This window comes from Microtus pennsylvanicus, chromosome 4 (genome assembly GCF_037038515.1).
Source record: "Microtus pennsylvanicus isolate mMicPen1 chromosome 4, mMicPen1.hap1, whole genome shotgun sequence".
NCBI lineage: Eukaryota > Metazoa > Chordata > Mammalia > Rodentia > Cricetidae > Microtus > Microtus pennsylvanicus.
The window spans coordinates 112,873,449-112,893,050 of NC_134582.1; the positions used below are offsets into that span (position 1 = coordinate 112,873,449).

The 19,602-nt window shown below is 39.9% G+C and overlaps 1 protein-coding gene across 11 annotated transcripts in view; it reads left to right on the forward strand.

The window, feature by feature from the left end:
• The first annotated feature begins 7,515 nt into the window (after positions 1–7,515).
• Positions 7,516–19,602, forward strand: part of Hecw1 (HECT, C2 and WW domain containing E3 ubiquitin protein ligase 1) — a 237,636-nt gene continuing 225,549 nt past the window's right edge. For 2 of the 11 annotated variants that reach the window (XM_075970173.1, XM_075970169.1), the window contains exon 1: positions 7,516–7,887. Coding sequence is in view for 4 of the 11 variants with exons in the window: in XM_075970169.1 (XP_075826284.1) it covers positions 7,858–7,887 (30 nt within the window). In the remaining 7 variants the exon portion in view is untranslated. Of the gene's footprint in view, positions 7,888–8,831; positions 9,282–19,602 lie in introns of those variants that run through there. The other 9 variants (XM_075970175.1, XM_075970178.1, XM_075970170.1 and 6 more) reach the window with 8 other exon arrangements.

Below are 19,602 nucleotides of genomic sequence, written 5' to 3' on the forward strand. Positions count from 1 at the left end.
CTCTTTTTTATTTTCTCTCTCTGAGAACTGAAATAATGGCTGGCACAACACAGCATACCACTGGTGTAATAGTGATATGAGCATCGTGGGAATAAATAAAAATATTTTGATTAAATTCAAGTCCAGATATGCAGGATGAAACTCATACCTAGTACCATTATTGGGTCAAGAACCTATGACTAGGCAGGTCACAGGCCATAAAGGAAAGCACATTGCTGGTATGATATGTTACTAAATAAGCATAGTATTAAACTGATTCCTAATGACTTCTTATTATACCTAGATGAAACTGTCTCTTAATCCTCATCAGAGAAGCTTAAATTTGCAATAGAGAGTGATTAACACAGAGATCCACAGCTGGCCAATGTGCCTAGAATTAGAGACTGTGAAATGTTCAGCCCTAAATGGTATATAAACAGTGTATGTGTTGTGGAACTCCTTCAGCCAGTTGTCTTTAAGATACCAGCCCACTTTGGGCATGGTCTTACATACTATAATGCAGACCAAAAGTGTGTGAGGGCCTCTTAGCTACTGGATTCAGTTCCAGTTCCAGCACACACAGAGGACTGTGGATCATTAATCTTTCTGTGAGTTTAGCCCTAAATAAATAAACCTTTTTTTTCTTTCTTTTTTTTTTATTTTTTATTTAGTTTTTCAAATTTCCACCTCCTCCCAGCCTCCCATTTCCCTCCCCCTCCTCCCACTCTTCTCCCCCTCCTCCCACTCTTCTCCCCCTCCTCCCACCCCTCTCCCCTTCCCCCCACTCCTCTCCCCCTCCCTCTCCAGTCCAAAGAGCAGTCAGGGTTCCCTGTCCTTTTTAAACTCCATTCCAGGCTATTGTGGAACTCTTTTGTACACCAACATGTACCTCTCTTTATATATTTTTAATATCTAGCTTTTCTCAAAAAGAATTTTAAACTTTTAGTTATATTTCAGCTTTGGGAAGACTCCTTTTGTGGGTGACATATTGTTGGTGAATACACCTAGTTAATATTTGACTGTGGTTTTCATTTGTTTTTTACTCTTAAATTAGTATTTTGATGGGAAAGTGAGGAAAAATTAACCAGTTGACATCCTAATCTGACTCTTCTCTTATCAACATATCTTAATATTCTAAAATTATATAGCAAAAGAAATTTTTATTTCATTTATTGGCTTTAAAACTCTTTATGGTTCTTTGGATCCTCAATAATTACTCCTAAAAGCTGGAACAAGCCAACATTTGACTTATTGTATATCTTAAGCCTTCCCTTCAAGTGTTACCCCTGACTTTGCTTTGTCTTTGTAACAGTTAGAATAAACCCTTCACAACAATCACATTTTACTACGTTACTCTTTTTGTTTTCATGTATTATATTCCTTGCACAGTGTCTTTTGGATTTTTAATAAAATTCTCTCCATAAATTCATATTTTCAGAGTTCTTTCTTGCTTTCACACAGTTACTGTGGTTGTTCCTATCACAGTGAAAACACACCCTAACTCTTGGTAATTATATCATATTCTTAAGTTTAATATAAGCACAAATATTTAACAAGTTTACAATGCCCATCATGAATTAAAATAAGTTATTTTGCTAATAAATAAAATAGCAATGGAATAGTAAGTTATTTTGTTAACAAATAAAATAAAAACATATGTAAGGAGTAAGACAGCTACCAAGATAAAGAGGAAGGCATATAGGATTTAAAGCAATAACTAAAGGTCCCTCATGTCACAGCAAAAATAATTGTGTGTATTGACAATTCAAGAAATCTCCACAAAAGCTTCCAAAGACTAAAAAATGAATCAAGTCAAGCTCCAAAATAAAATACAATCATTCGTTTTTCTATATGCTGGCAATGAACAAGCCAATCAATCCTATTTTCCGTTTTTAATAAAATGTATTTATTTTTATTATTTGCCTGCATGTGTCTATGTAAACCATATCAGTCCCTGGTGTCCTCAAAAGACAGAAGTGGGCATTGTTCTCCTAGAACATCATAGCAAGGCTAAGGAAAGAACAGTTAAAATTTAACATATGGCCTAGAACTATAGAAATGATTTAATTATTTCTGTATCAGTTGTCAGTATGTCCATGTGAGAGTAATACAAATCCTAGCACATTTTAATAGAAAGTGAAATTCAAATGTTGGTGAAATGGCTCCATGTATAAACGTGCTTGCCACCAAGCCTGATGACCTAAATTTGATCACTGGATTCACACATAGGAGAGAACAGACTCTCCTAAGTTGTCCTCTGACCTCCATGTGCATACTAAGGTACATGAACATCCCCTGAGAAACAATTAAACGCAATTTTAAATGATAAAGTTAAATTCAAAATTGGACTTTTATTGTATTACCAAAAATGGAGAAATTATTGAGTAAACATCTTCCAAAATCTGTGTGGTATCTATAAAATATACACAAGCTTCAACATCTTATAAAATGAAGCCAATATGCACAGAATTATACTAAGTTTATGGATTATAAAATATTAATGTATTGGAAATTTGTTAAAATATAATTCTTCCAAAATTGACCTATAAGTTTAACATAATGTCAATCAAAATCTAAGCAGAAATTTTTGGCAGATATTAATAAATTGATTTTAAATATGGGAAGAGAAATATAAACATTGAAAAGAATTTTCTAAGTAGCAGAATTGGAGGATTAACATGATATAAGTTTACATAATCAAAATAACATTGGCAAACAGATGAACACACAGATTAATGAAGAGGAATTGAGCATTCAACTGACTTTTTTTTTAATTGCAAAAGCAATTCAACTAAGATAGAACAGCCTTTAATAAATGGTGCTGAAATATTTGGCATGTGTAAACAATTAGTGAACAAAAATAAAATAAATCATGGCCTATGCCTCACAACTAAGAAGTAACAGTAAATCAAAAGGACCACAGACATAAGTGTAAGTATAAAACTATGAACCATCCCAAGATAAACTCTTATAAACTACCTAGGTTTGTCCAAAGGGTTCTTAGATGTGATGTCAAAACGATGATCTGTAAAAGAAAGTTGGTAATTTGAACTCCCACAAATGTAAACATTTTCTCAGAGAGAAGAAAAACGAAAAAAATTAAAATATAAGCCACATGCTGAGGGGAAATACTTAGATATTACATGTCGGACAAAGAATTTATATGTAAGACAAAGAACTCTCCAAAATAAACTGTGTAAAAGCAAACAAGTCATTTAAAATGGGAAGACGTTTCAAAAAGATTCTTCACTAAAAATGACAGTTGGAAAACAAACACAAAAATGACCTTATCAGTCATTGCGAACATGCCCGTTAAGAGTACAGTGAAAATCCACTGCCCACCAACACTTGAATCAGATTGAACACTGCAGGCCACCCTGTCTCTTTGCCACTCTCTGTCTTGTGGCCCACTCTGTTTCCACTCCCTTGCTTTCTGTTCCTACTAATCCCTCAAGGCACCACTCAGGTGCTGAAGCCTATGGTCAACCTCCATCCTTCCTCTTCCCCTCCCAGCCTGGGTCTGGATTACATACAGCCTCTGTGTATTGTCAGGTTGACACTCATCTGTCACTGCTCCAATTAAGTGTGCAGTGCTTGCTTGTTTAATTAGACATTTTCAGGCTTTCAAATCTAATCTCTAGCAAGTAAGAGACTGTCTTCTTCAGAGTTTCTTCGGATAAATCATCACACTTCAAAAACTGTTTAAGGAATAAACTCATGTGGAGAGATTCCTATGCTCTTTCGTACAATGTCAGCCTAGAATGAGACTTTCGCCTAAAATCACCCTAAGACTTTTCATAACTTCTAAGAAGCCCACTGCTACTCAGTATCCATATGCAGGCTTACCCCCTTTTCAACATTAAAATTGTCCTTTCTATCATTGCGAAGGGTGAGGTATGTAACTTGTTCTGTAGACTGAAGCTAGGCAAACCTTAAGTCATAGCAGTCTATGGCAGATGTTTTCAGGTTCTTGGCCTCTTGGCTCATACAGAGTAAAATGTAGCTGGGAAATTTTAATCAAAAAATGAGCCCAAATAGGATTCCATCATCAAGAGTGACAGTGTCCATCTAAATAAGAATACTCGACCAATTTTTGTTTGGACCTACTTTTTCTGGAGTTCAAGCATAGAAAGAGTTTTATTGCTAAGGCCATAGTTTAGATGGTTCTCTTTTGATTGACAGGCTTAGATTTCATGAGTCTTTGAACACTATGCATTTTCCCTCCTATAGTATATTTCATTTTAGTCATATGCGTGAATTATGCATTAGCATAAGGTTTTAAGTAGAAGATTCTCTCTAAAAGTTCTCTTAAAGGACATAGGTTGCCTTATTGTGTATGCAAGCCCAAAGCAGTCTAGGCTAGCTCAGCCCCCTCCCCCACTATAACTAAAGTATGATCGAATAGAAACTATCTATGTCTGATGGTCATGAGAGGAAGTAGATCCGTTCTACTGTTTATTGTGAGATGTGCATGCAGCAAGAGGCACGTGCGGTTTGTAGGTTATTCATAGGGAATTGCAGGCATAGGCTAAGCAAGCCAAGTTAATGCTAAGTCATTTCTTATGCTAGCCTGCCCCACAATATGTTGTTAACCAGATAGAATTTATCCTAGAGAAATAGCTCCCACTCTCAGAAGTATCAGATATTAATTCCATCATGAGTGCCACTTCAACAGTTCCATCTTCTTCCCTTAGCTATATGGCACGCACTTCTGACATCACATTGAAGGTCTCTTCCAAAGATGAAACCTCTGACCAGTCATGATTTTTTCAGCACTGTGGAGATCACTGGCAGATGGGGGCATGTCGAAAGTGCTTTACACAAATTCAGTTATTTATTTCATCTATTAAGCTATGGTGCCTATGAACCACAACACTAATCTGTATGGAAAAAATATCCTAAGGGTGCAAAACTGGCATTTACATCTCGGTGGTAACCAACATCTGTCTAATTGGACTTAAAATCTGTGCAATGAGAATGGAATCATGCTTGGTATTGGAACCACTCACTACTAGTGAGATCAAAGATCTTAGAGGAAGACCATCCCTAAGCTAGTATAACTCTCAACTACATTCTTCTTTTTTTTTTTTTTTTTTTTTGGTTTTTTGAGACAGGGTTTCTCTGTGGCTTTGGAGCCTGTCCTGGAACTAGCTCTGTAGACCAGGCTGGTCTCGAACTCACAGAGATCCGCCTGCCTCTGCCTCCCGAGTGCTGGGATTAAAGGCGTGCGCCACCATCGCCCAGCTCTCAACTACATTCTAATATCTATCCTTATACCTACAGATAAGTACAGCTCTCAGCAGTCATCAAAAAAGTTTCTTTCCGGAGACCATTACAGAAGTCACCCCTAGTCAAAAGGCTCAGAACAACTCAACTGTGGGATGCCCAGCCTCAGTTACTACATCTACAACAGAACCTCTACATCTAAGGCTCAGGGAATATCAGGAAAGACCCTGCCAAAAGATTGTAAGAACGGGATCACCAGGAAGTCTGCTGTGCAATTGTGTCTTTGAGAGAGGAACAGGAAGCTACATACATGATCTCCCGACAATGTGGCTGCTTAAATAAGACCTGAAGAATGACAGCACTGATTGACATGCTAACAGAGGCGGGGGACATTGGGCAGGGCCCCAACCCCAAATGAAGAGCTACAGGCAATTAAAAACTGCAGAGAGAGGGCAGATTAGTCCTCTCCTGGGATCAGCCCTTAAATGGTTATTCAATCCCAAGTGGTCAACCCTAAAAAAATACACACTCGTGTAACACTAAACAGACTCTGCAACTTATTAAATATATATATATATATGTGTGTGTGTGTTTATGTTTGTGTATCATAATAATTAAAGAATAAGAGTTCGTGGATTTTAAAGAAAGTGGAGGGTTGTGAATGAGGGGGTTGGAGCGAAGAGGGGTGAATGATCTAATTATATTTTAATTAATTAAAAATTCTAAAATTACAGAAGATGTGAAACTTTGATATCTTTTAGTAGAAAAATAAGCAGATCAGCAGAAAATGCCTAGAGGAAAATAAGTAAAGCATCCTCAGGATTGTTGCATGGCAGCAGCCTGAGAGATGCTGACTTGTCAAGTCATCCTCATGACACAATAGAGAAAAAAAAATCCCTGAGCCAAACTGATGCCGCAACCCTGAAAATCAAATTGAGCATCTTAGTAATTTATTGAGAAGAATAATTATCCTTTGTTGCAGTTTATTGGTATTGTGTGTTTTTAGAACCCTTACATACTGCTTTATACAAGAGACTTCTATCAGTTTACCTTTTGTTCCCCCAAGTTTCTGGTTGGTATTATAGTTTGATTGATTGTGGTGTTTATTGTTGCAGCTCAACCAAGTCTATCCTTGGAGGTTTTCTTCATATAGAAGTTCTATATTAATTCAACTATAAAATCTGGTTAAATGTATGCTCAGGGTTCTGTGTGGCTTCTAAATAGGGTTTGAAAAAATGGTCAGCCTTGAACTCATCTAGTGGGAAAGATTGCAATCCTGCTAGACAAAGAGAATTATCTATTGAGAATGGGCAGAGCACCTAAAGAGAACAGATAGGAGGGAAGAGAGGTGCTCCCAGGAGAAGGGGAGGATGGTAAGGGTGCCTTCACTTGGTCCTGATTTACTCTTCTGGAAAGTTCCTAGTGTTAGAGTGTAATCAGTGACAAGAGACCGGTCAATGAAAAAAGGCCATCACCGAGAAGCCAGCCACCTTGTTATAAATGGGTTGGAGATGTGTGTGGTCAGCTCTTCAGTAAAAGTTATAGAGATAGAGGTCTTGCCGGGGTGAGAGAGAGAAAAAAAGATACTTTGAAGGATGTGAAAACTGGGGTGCCTAGGGGATGCTGGGCTTGAAAATGGGAATAAATAAATAAGCATTGTGAAGAGCATAAAATCATGGATTTTGGGCGATTATGGGCTCAGAGATTTAGCACTTTATGTGAACACATGCAAGCCCAAAGTAGACCAAATGCTCCTGAATTCGTTTATGTAGAGAAGTTGGCAATCAGCGACCAGCATTTCACTTTCTTTTGTATCTTGGTTCACTGGTTAAAGAAAGGTTTAAATTTTTCCTCCTTCCGGCTTTAGTATTGACAACGTGCACAATTTAATACTGAGCATGTTTGGAAAGCTAAGCTTGCCAACAATAGATACCCGGGGCGATTTTCAACCTTTGTGTTTGTGATAACAATGTTGTTTAGGGTATTTGTGAAAATACTGGAGGATGCTCTGAAATAAATCTGTGAGCTGGACAAGAACGGTGTTTAAAATTGAGGTAAGAACACCTGTCACGGTGTACCTACCTAGGTTTGTACTGCACCGTTTCAGAACACACCATTTGCATACGCACAAAGGGACTGATGAGCCCTGGCTGGTGCAGAGTAAGCTCCACGCGCGTGCTGGGTGTTGGAAGGATGGGGCCGGTGGTAACAAGAATCAATATATATTTACTATGGGGGCGAGGAGGAGGTGCGTGAAGCTCCAGGGCGGAGCAGAGCTACAGAGAACAAGCCTGGCTCCTGGTTGGTTCTGAAGTCTGGTTCCCACAGAGCAGCAGGCAGGAAGGGAGGGGATGCAGGAGGCAGACTAAAGCAATAAAGTGTGCTGCGTTGCCACGCACCGGGAGTCCTTGCTTGAGTCGCAACACCACACGCCTCTGACCCAGAAGCTCCCCCCACCCCTTCCTGGTTCGCACAGGTTTACCAGCCTTGAGCTGCTCCGGAGGCTCTGACAGCTACCGGCTCTGGATTCCAGGCAGGCAGAGCAAGCCGAAAGACGCTGATCGCCCAGGACTCGCAAACCAGGTCCCCAATGCTTGGCACCTATGCAAGCCACGTGCGACCCCCAGTTCTAACCCGCGTGCTGACCGGAGCATGATCTGTGTCCAGTCGGAGGCTGCCAAGGTAAGCAGACACTACGCTCAAACCACCGCTTCCCCTTCCCCCTTTCTCGAGAGGCTTCCTTACCCCCATGAAGCCCCTGCAACGCCCTCCCTCCTACAGCTAGGATCCACCCTTTTACCCACCCTCTCTTTACTCCCGCGAGGTTCAATTGTTGGCTTGGGGTGGGTCGCCGCCCAGGCTGGGATGGCATCCCAAAGCTTGGGTACAGCAGGCTGAGCGGGCCCTCATGAGGGCCCCGGAGAGAAACAAAGAAGCCCCCAAACGGGTTCGCAGCGCCTCCTCCGCCCCTGGGCGCCCTCCCAGTGGCTAGGAGATGCCAGGGGAGGGGGCGGAGAGACCTACGTAATCCCCTTTCCCAGCCCACACCCACTCCTTATGAACCAACGCTTGGGATGGGCTTTTAGACAATTGTATCCCGTGGTCTCCGCTCGAACTCTCTTGAGCTTATTCAAGGGCTCCTGCAGCCGGTGGCCAGGTGCAGTCCCCTGGGTGGTGACTGGCTGGGAAGATGCGCGGTGTGGGTGTTCCCCAGGCGACTCCCTATCCCTGGCTGGCTGTGCCTCTCAGCTGGGCCTGCCACCTGAATTTCAGCGAGAGCAGCTGGTCATTTCGCCCACCTTACTGCTACCTGCACATAGGCGGGAAGAGGGGCGGGGGTGGGGGGTAGGCAGGGGCGCTGGGAAAACCGCATCCGGTCCATTTTTTTTTTTTTGGCTGGAGATCCGACACATTCTCCATAGTTTACCAGGCCATGACAATGCAGCAAAATTCTAGAGCTCAAAGTAGCCCTCCATCCTCCCTCTCAGGGCTTTCTGACAGCCCCGAAGCCTCAATTTCCCAGGCTCTGAACTAATCTGGGGAACGTGGATGTGTGGTCTGTTCATCTTGTGCACAGAGGCTGGGCAGGGTAACTTCTCTGCCAAATTCAGCGCATGGGGGTGGGGGGAGAGCTGGCAGGGACACAGGCTGCAGAGATGCCCCAGCTTGCTGTGGTTCCGGGCACAGCTAGCCTCAGTCTGCATTGAGCTAACAGCAGATAGCATGCGGGGATTTTTCCTAGCTGCTGAAGCTATTTTTTGACGTTGCTGTAGTTTGGGGCTACTTCTTCTGGGATCTGCAGTGGTGCGAGTCTCCCTTGTTTTCCTTCTTTCTTTGAAAAGATAACTATGCTGTATTCAGCAGAAGTGGATATAGGAAGAAGAGCATAGTTCAAAGATAAGGGGTGGCTTCTTTTTCCTCTGGAATTTAAAAAGGCCATTTAGGAGGGTAGGTACCCTACCTGAAAAAGCCACCTTTTAAAAGACCCCGGCGGTGTGGTGTTCCAAGGCTTCTCAAGCAGGTGGCCAGATCTGCATTTCTCCAAAGTGGGACTCCCTCCGGCTGTGGCTATCACGGTAATTCACTCTAGCTTGGGGATTCATTTTGAAAATGTGTTTTCCACTAAGAAGGGATTACAGTCTACATGCCTACCCTAATATGAATGTGTGTGTGTGTGTGTGTGTGTGTGTGTGTGTGTGTGTGTGTTTGTAGGTTGTGGCAGAATCCCCTGTTGCCTGAGTCCCCTGCTTGCTACCTCCTCTCGAATGTGTCACTGTTGAAATGAAGAACTATTTTAATTCCTAGACCAACAGGCAAGTTGAGGTCTGGAGTATTTCCTTTAATAAGCCACGTTCTGACAGACCCACACCAGGATCCCAGTCCAGTGCAGTCTCTTCTTGTGGGGGATGGGTTTTCATTAAGACAATTGCCTAAATTTATTCAGACTGTGACATTATTGACGTGGTTCAGGAGGCCACATCCTGAGCCGGAACAGCTTACCATGCGGAAGATCAGGCAGAAGGTCTGCAGCGGCTGTTATTTGTGGATATAGCATCATTCGGAGGCTCATCCCTTTCACACTCTGGCTTTCAGGGGTGGGCCTATTGATGCTCTGCCTCCCATGGTTTAGATAGGACGATTAATGAAGAAATGCTTAAAGGGAAAATATAATCATTAGAAGAAAACTCTTAGTTTCATTCTGTAAGTGTAAAGTGAGTTTGTCCAGTTAATTCTATAGTTCCCTCTAGTTCCAACGCTCTTTGATAAGTGATCAAGGGGACAAGAAAGTTACCCAGTTAGGAAAGACAAATAGTTATAGCCCAAACAACAGGAGCAAACTTGTAGTGAGGAGCTGCTTATGGGTTTGTTACAAACCTTATTTTTACACCTTAAAAACTGAACTCCAGCGTCTGCACTTTTTCCATAAATTAAATTAACTAATGAGTTAAAACAGAGCCATTTTGGTCCACTAGAGAAAGAGGTTTCACAGGGGAGTGGAGCTGGGGAACAGGGAAGAATGTTGAGTGTGTTGTGTAACACGCTCTCTCACTTTAAGATTTAATCATGCATTTCAACCTCATGTCTGATAACTGAGAATTAACTTTCCAACCACTGATTTCTGTTGGCTTGTTTCTGATGAAAGAGTGTAGACACGTGCTTTGTCCTGTGCAGTAATTGGTAATAGCACCGGGTTTACTTTCTCTGGTAGGACTTGGTATTGTTCATAATACACACCAACATTTGCTGCTGTTTTGATAAAGGGAGAGGCAAATGACAGTTCTAAACAGGCAAATAAAGTGTTTTCATTTGTGTCGGTCATTATGAAAACTTAGACACGGTAAGGCATTCAATCATTGATTTAACTACACAGGATACCACATTTGAGCACTAATTTCCTTAAGAGTTACAATCAAAATAGCATCCTGGAGGAACGGTACCTGCCAGGCATAGTTGACTGTTTGCCCATAGCCATTTCATCCACACAGCTGAGTTAGCACTGATCATGCTGCGGGTATCTGAGCTGTGAAGGTACCACAGCCTCCTGGCTTCTTCAAAACAAGGGCACTGTCAGCTCGCCACTCATCTCTGCAGCACCTCCCGCTTTGCCTGGTCCGTGATCTGTAGTGAGGAACGTTTACTGAATGGATTTCAGGTCATGGAGATGCTCTGTAATGGTATAGGCAGGAGGTAGGTGGGTATTTTCTGCTTCATGAGTCAGTTGGAAGAATCGGAGAGGTTATGTAAGACGCTTAATGGAAATGGTAAGCAAGGACTCAAATCCAGGCCTTTCGGCAGATGCCTCCCAGGGAGGCTTTACTCGTCTCAAGAGAACAAGCAAAACTATGTGGAGAGGACATTAAAATGCTGTAGGGTTGAGTTATTTAATGCTTTTACTTGAATGATCCGTATTTGTCTGTTTTGACAAAAATTTATCTGGCCGCTGCTTTTGTTCTGTCTCAGCTTTGAAAGAGAACTGTTTGGCCCAAGTTCTCTGTCCTCTAACTTGTAAGTAAGCAGAACCAGGAACTGCTGCTGCTGCTTCCTCAAGTGTAGAGTCTACTTGAGTGCTCGCAATGATGCCTGATATGTCTAGGAAAAGACCTGACCCATATTTGTGCAAATCACATTTAACCACCATACACTGTATTTCTGAAATGACCTAGCAGTTAGAGGCAAACATATTTCCTGGGCTAGCTTCCTTAGACTTCTTACAGGCAGATTCTGGAATGGACAGGTGTGACGTTTAGACATTGAGGCTTCCCTCTTCTTTCTACCAGGGCAAAACACTTTAAGAAGCCAAGAGACCCAGTCTTCTGTGCCCTTCCTGCACTGCATCTCTGAGTAGCTTCTTTCAAGTCATTTGTCCCCTCTGTGACTTACTTTCTTCTTTAAAAGTAGGAAGTTTAACCAGACAATGCTACAGGTCACTTTGAGACCATGATTCTGTTTGTTTATATTTGTTTTACTCCACTGAGCAACTTGGAGGGTGAAAAGCAATAGATAATCCAATTATCATTTTAAATGTATGTGTCTTATTTATGTGTACAGTAACTTAAGGACACTTGGGTGCAATGCAAATTTTCCAGTAATCTTATTGAGCTTTCTGTTAATCCTATTCTCTGCGGATACTCATAGTGATTCTTTTCTAATTTTAAAATTAAATGCATTGTGTTAGAGAAGGGAGTTCCCTGGTGTTTGTTGTTCCTAGAGTGCGGCGTTGAAAAGATGTGCAGTTTGGGAATGTTTAGAATTTCAGGATCTGACAGACAAGCCTCTGTTTTTGTCATCATCAAGGGTGATTTCTGAGTAATCTGTGGTCAAGTGTTCCCCGAGATTCACCCGACACTTTCCCTTTTCGGTTTCTCTAATTTTCCCCATCTTGAAAACATGCATGAGGGTTAACAATACCACCCAGGAATGGGCTACACCAAGCGGTGAGTCAGAGTCCCATGACTTCCTACTTGCCTTGCCCACTTCTGTTCTATGAGGTTTACTTGTAAGCATCACTTTTCCAGACTAGGCTGCTGTGCACACAGTGGAAAGACTGTTGGAGTCTTCAAGGATGCGGTAGCATTCTTGTGTTTCCACAGGCTTTCAACTCCACCTGATGGATAAATTCCAGGCATGCGTGTCTTAAAGCCTCTTTTAGATATTTTAGAAAACAGAACAGCATATTGATGATTTTATAGATCCTGTTCCATAATGCACATCCATGGGGCTATTAGTAAGTGGCTATCGCATAGGCACTGGAGGGGAAAATGACAAGCAATCAGTGTAAGAGGATGATAAGCCATGGTTATTGATGAAATGCTTTAATGACCTCTTGACTTCCAGGTCACTGAATTCCTATGGCAACAATATGTATTCAATCTGAGCATTGTAGGACCAGAAGCCATACTTTCCTTGATTTATCCACCCAAAGTTGGATGCACATGAAGGACAGAAAAATAAAAATATAGTGTGCAGATGGGCTCTGCTGGTGTTATCTATTCACATGTGATATTTTTGGATGAATACAGTGGATGAAACTTAAGCCTGCAGGGAGGGGAGGGAGGGGTGAACCAGAGGAGGACACCATCTGTGCCCATGATGATGAACACCATCACAGAGGCTTCGTTTGGGGTCTCTTTTATGTATTTAGTGGAACAGATTTTTCATTTCACACTTTCTAGATATATTTGTATTGCACAGATGTCAGGGAAATATCATGTGTGTGAAAGGGGGAAAAAAAGGACCAAAATTTACTTCTATGACCAGGGATTATAATTCAATCACTTTGTCCTTAACACCTGTTTAAGTTGTAAGAATGTTGCCTGTTTTTCTCTTTGAGGTTTAAGTCAGAGAAGTTTAAGAAACAGAAATCTTTGTCACATACTTTATTAAAAGGGATATAGATACAGATTAAGCAGTAAAAAAAAGATGGAGAAATGAAATAGAACGCCATGCTTTGGGTAGATGAAACCAATCAGTTGCTCATCATCTTCCTTCCCAGAAGGCCTTGGGACATGACATCAGGATGTGGAGGGACGCTAGAGCTGGATTGACAGAGTGCTTGCCTAGCATGATCCTAGCAGGAGGCCCTGGGTTCCAGCTCATCATTGCATAAGCCAGGAGCGGTGACACAAAAACCCACAATCTTAGTACTTGGAAGCTGCAGCAGACTCTCTTTTGAGCCACCAACCAGATCTCAGATCATGGCACAGAGACTTCTTATTAGTTATGATTGCTTGGCCTTATCTTATGCTTGTTCCACTAGTTCTTATAACTTAATCTGTTTCTCTTCATCTGCGTTTTGCTTGGTGCTTTTTACCTTTCTTTCATTCTGCATGCCCTGCTTTTACTGCTTGTTCTGTGTCTAGCGGGCTGGCAGTTGACCGGCCCCAGGCATTCCCCTCTCTTTCTCCCCCATTCTCTCCTCTCTTCTTTTCTCTCTTCTCATCCGGGCCCGCATATCCCTCTACTGCCTAGTTATTGGCCGTTCAGCAGGGAGACAAGCTGAAACAGCAACACTTCTTTACAGAATTAAACAAACACACCATAACCAGGCACACACCTTTACAGAGTTAAAATAATAATCCACAGCAGGAGGTGGGAGGTAGAACTGGAGGATTAAAAGCCAGCCTTGGCTACATAGGGAGTCCCAGGCCAACCTGGACTACATGAAAACCTGTCTCAGAACCAAAAGGAAAACACAGCACGAAGTCACCGCAGCATGTGATCAGTAGGTTACTATCCTCCACAGGACTTCCATTACGCTTTACTATATTCAGATTTCCTTTTTACCCCGGTGAACAAGACCTTCTAGAGAGAAACTGAGTCCACAAAGGCTGGTTGACTGATCAGTACTTCAATGATGTGGAGAAGGTAGAATGTTTCAGGTCCAGAGCCTGTTTCAAGATTACCTTGGAAACTCTAGCCCACTAATGCTAAACGCATAAAGGGGGTGCACGAGTCAAATAATCCAAGGTGACTCAGAAAAGAGTATTCTAAAGATTTTTTTTCTTTATTAAAGGGGAAAACTCACAGAACAGCAATGGTCGTCCAACCTCAAGGTGTAGAGTATGGGAAGAAGAGAAGGTAGAGCTGGGCAGGCCAATGGCTTTCACTGGGTACCTAAAAGTCATGCCCCAAACTGGTCCAGCCTCCAAAAGGCCATTGGCTGAAGGAGGTTCCCCATCAGCCCACTAAACAGCCATGCCTTGCCTGCCTCTGTGTTGTACCTGACATCCTGTGACTACTAGATAAAACCAGAGTTAATATCCAGATAAAAATTTTTTGGGATGTATTCACTTAACAAAGGCCTGCTTTCCATCAATCAAAGGGCTAAGACTGTTGTCAGACAGCATCTGAGATCTACAGCTGAGGTTCTTCCACTTGTCTGTAACCTTCCTTTCTGATGTTTCCACCAATGGATTTGAAAAATGTCTTGATTTACGGCTTTCTTTGTCCTGTCACTATAAAAACTTGATGAAACTATTTCATGTTGAAAAAGAAATCGGGGGTAACCCAAATATGAGTTCCTTGACAATGGTCACTCACATTTGGCTCCAAATTAAACTCTGACTCTATGTGAGGTGAGAGCTGCGCTTTTGCCCGGACAGTTATTGTACCCAGTGTGGGACTCTGGGGTGATAATCCACTTCACACAATAGGTGTACCTGGGTAGAAGCAAGGCACTGACAATGACCCATTCAGTCCAAGCCACTTGGAGTTATTTCCTCAGGTGGGTTGTTGGTGATTTCTCTCTAGAGCTTTCTCAAACCTCCCTTGGATTGATTGATGATCCATTTGTTTATTCTGAGCTGGTTGTTTAAAGATCCTATTTGATAGATGCCTTTCTTATTTAGGTTTGCTTTCAAAGTGTAAGGTATCTTTTTTTGTTTGTTTACTTTAGAAGCATTTTGGTCTAGACATTTGGTATGCTTTTTTTTTGTTTGTTTGTTTGTTTGTTTGCTTGCTTGCCTTCTTGCTTTCAAATCTCCAAAGGCATTCTGGAGTCTGACTGGCTTGTCAGCTTTTGTTCCATTTTAAACCTTTGAAGGTATTTTGGATTCTGGTTTGTTTTGGTTTGATTTTCTTTGCTTTTGGAGTGATTTGCTACATTCTCCCTTTATCTCCCGAACTCTTCAAGTACCCAATTCTGTGCTTTTTTGGTGACTTCTTTTGCTGACTGCACACTTTGGCTTGGGGAATTGCTGAGAGCCTAATCATAAAGTAACAGAAGGTCAGAGGCACTTGGTTCCTCCAACCCAACAGAGCTGTCTGTGTAAGGCCTCACGGGGAACCCCAACATGCCTCCTGCTCCTGGATCAGAAGAAACCTTATTACTTGCCTGGAAACACATAAGTTTTCATAACCCTTGTCTTTGAGCACATTCATGATTTTATGAATGGGTAACCCCAAGACCCAGTGGAAGAGAATGGGGAGTAAATGGCAAGAGTGTCCATAGTCAAAGCAGCACATAAGCCTGATCCCTAGTCAATACTTAGAGGCTTGCAAACTTTATATTCAGGAGAAAAGGGGGAAAGCAGATGGGGAGGGAGGGGAGCAGTGGGGAACAAGGTTTCCAGAAAGGAGGAAGTGTTTAGAGAGAAACTACCATCTGGTACCCCAGGCAGTTTTCTGTGTGACAGTTACAAACTTTCAACTCACAAGTTTTCGGAGAAATGGGGAGGTCTTTATGTTCTCTGCCTCTTTGCTTTCCTGCCTGTCTCCTCTACGTTCTGTAAAGAGAGAGCACAGACAAGGAAGCCCTGCTGCTGCTTTCCTCTAATGTGCTGAAGAGGCTGACTTCTGTAACTTTTAAGGTCAAAATAGATAAATTTAAACTCTTTTTTCATTTTATGGGAGATTTTTTTAAAAGGCAGAACCTGGAAAGATGGCTCAGGGGCTAAGGGCCTTGGTGGATCTTCCACAGGACCCGAGTTTAGTTCCCAGCACCCACTTCGTGGCTCAGAAGCAGCTGTACCTCTAGTTTCAGGGGATTTGATGCCCTATTCTGGCCTCCGTGGGCATTGCATTTATGTGGAGGCATAAGTGCAAGCAAAGCACCTATACATGTAAAATAATAAAACAACTTAAAATGAATAAACTGTCCTCTTTCCAAACTAAGGTGCACCTAGATTGCATGTAATTGTGTCATGTGTGTCTGTGATAACGGTTATCATGTGTTGTCTGCGTCAAAAGAAATTTTTTAAAACTGTGATCGTATCAGTTTCTTTTAACTTGTTTTAATTACGTGCTAAAACATTATTTTGGGCGTGCCTAATTAAAATGCACATGTGTATATTTTAAAATGTGAGTATTTTGGTAGTGTATTAAAAGGCCTGAGGAATATATGCCACTTCATAAAGTTGTGTACTCGGAACATCTTAAAACTTTATGAAATAATACCTTTGGGTCTATCAATTGTTTCATAAGTCCCAAAGTATTTACTGTTAATATAAAACAATACTCACTAGAGTCAGAAGATAAATATTTTATTAAGCTAGTAAACTTAAAGATATATACATAGATTTTGATAAGACTTTCTTTCAAAAAGAGGAAATATGCCAATAATTTACTTCACAATTGAGTAATCACCATAGGTAACATAAAAATCATATAGTTCCTTTTCCAAATTTTCTTAATATTGAAATGTTAAATGTGAAGTTTTTATTAAAGTTAGACTACATATGAAATAATGGAAATGTGTGTTTACTAAAAATCTTTGTATTACATTACCTTTTCAGGATTACAGAAGGTAAAAATAATTCCTCAAAATAATAACATTAAAAAAATCTTGGTTTCTAAAAGTATATATTTATGATTGATTATATATGTATGCACTGTATACATGTATTTGTTTTATATCCTTAACATGGTACCAGATTTACTTGTATGTATGTAAGCGCTCATAGAAACTACAGTTATTAAATTGGCCCAATTTTCTTTGTCTCCTTATAAAATTAAAATTTCAAGGAAAATAGTCCAACTCCAAGTGCCCCAATAAACTAAGGGTGACCACCTGTCCAGTATCCCAATTATTGGAGTACAATTCTGCTTCTTGTCCCAATTCTGATGCTATAACATGGTTTGTATTACTTGAGAATTTAAATTAACTTGAGGAGATAATTATTCCTGCTCCACAGTACAATTTTTCTATCGGATAATTGCCCTCCTTTGAAACAATAAACTCTTTGTTCCAATGACTAAGTGGTTGTTTTATCTCTGTGCTTTTAAATGTGCTTTGTATGTGTGTGTGTGCATATATATATATATATATATATATATATATATATGCATTTAAAAGATATTTTATCACTATTGACTCTTTGAAAACAAACAAATGAATGAAAAAACTTTTCAGGGTTTGTTTCTTAGCCAAACCTATGTAAGATACATCTCTAAACATTTTTCCCAATAATCATTTTTTAAAAAACCTGCTTCAAGGCTTACAAGGTAATTTTTAAATTACAGATAATCTTAAAATCTTACATCATAATATTATAATTGGCACAATTATCCATCCCTGTATTTTTATTTTAAAAATAAAGATAGAATAGTGTAGGTACGATACTTGTTAAATGATTTATATTCTTATTACAAAGGTAAACAGGTGACTCAGAAAGAGTAAGGTAAAAATAATGTCAAACATTTCATCCTACTTTAGATACCTCAATTTAAAACTTAGTTTTTAAATTGACAAATCTTCCAAAAGAAACTCCATATTGAGGTACCTATATTTTTTAGATTCAATTTCTTATAACCGAAAAAACAAACTTTTTCCTATTAAAAGCATATATGCTATATTATATTTCTATTAAAATATATACACATACGTACACATATATAAACTAAGCACAGCCATTTTTATTACTATGAAGAGACAACTAATACAGCATGGTAAATGGCTTTATAACACACTTATATGTAACAAACAAAGTAACTTTAGCTTGGTTTAGCCTTCCCAGGAATATCCAAAGATTTGTTAGAATCTTCTTATCCAAATTATACAAAAGACCTAAGTCCCTACTAACAATAATAGTCAAGACAGCTAATACCTTCAGCACTGTTTCTTGATTAAATTGGTCCCTAAGGTGTCCTATTGTACGTTTAAATGGGACTCATACAATTAATGTCTGTATATTTCTAATCAAAGGAAATGGACAATATTACAATGACTCCTTCTGGGTTCCATCTCAATTTCCAACCATTCAAATAAAAAATAAGATTCGGTTATGCCCACAAGGATTTAGATTCTGATTTTTAACCAGTCTAATTTTTTGCTTTTATCACTGTTATTACAATTTGGTTCATTAAAAAGACAATCCTGTCTCTTCATCTTGCTGCAAAAAAGGACAATCCTGTTAAAAATAGTTTTAAAAAATACTATATGTTATCTAATTTGTTCTATAATGTGACTTTCCACTTACCATTACAAAATAAGTCTGGTATAATACAAATATATTAAAACAGATCAAGTCAGTATCCATAGGTAACAGTTGTGATAATTTAAGTATTAAAGATACTACAAATCTTCCCCAGATTTATAGCTAGACACTTCACATCAGATTGTAACTATAAGGTCCAAATAGACAAAATAAAAACTAAGTTTAAAAGTTAATTGATTTATTTAAAAATTCTAAATATAAATAAGATTGTTCATATGGCACAAATAATTGTAACTACAGGGGAAAATGTATAGTCAATCTAGTTTTTTATTAAAATATGTAAATTTTGGTTTTTTAAAATGCATGTTTCTTTCATCTGTTACCTTCAGACTAAACAGTGTCCTTGATTATTTTAAGTATAATAATTCTATTATATGTCACATATAAATGTTATACTTGATAGAACAGATGAGAAAAAAAGCAAGTAAGACCTGGATCATTATGCTAATGGTTTTGATATAATCCAGAAGCTTTTTCCTTAGTGACTTTACCAGTTAGCTTCTCCTGGACTGCTGTCTTCCCTACTACTCAGCCTCGTCTATATCAGAGTCTAGAAATGTGTCTTCCTAATTACACTGGACATTATCTTAAACTATTTGAAAATACTATGTGCCCCCCCAACACACACATAGCACAGAATGTGGTTGGTTCTGGAACTGGGAATGAGAACCATCAGTGCAAAGCTATGTCTACAAATGCCTGTTTAAGCTGTGTTGCAAAGGCTGATTAACCTATAGAACTTCAGTGGCTTGGAGAGGTTCGAATGTTCTTGGCCCAGTGCTTAATCCAGTTTATACAGAGTTTTCTTTAGTTCTCTGTATAGCTACTCTTTGCTCACCTCTGTATTGAAGGGAGAAATGGGGAAAACAGAGTCAATACAGAAGAGATGGAGGAAGCAGGGGGCAAAAACACAAAGGATGTCTGAAAATACATAAGGAAGCATATTAATTTATCTAAAATCACA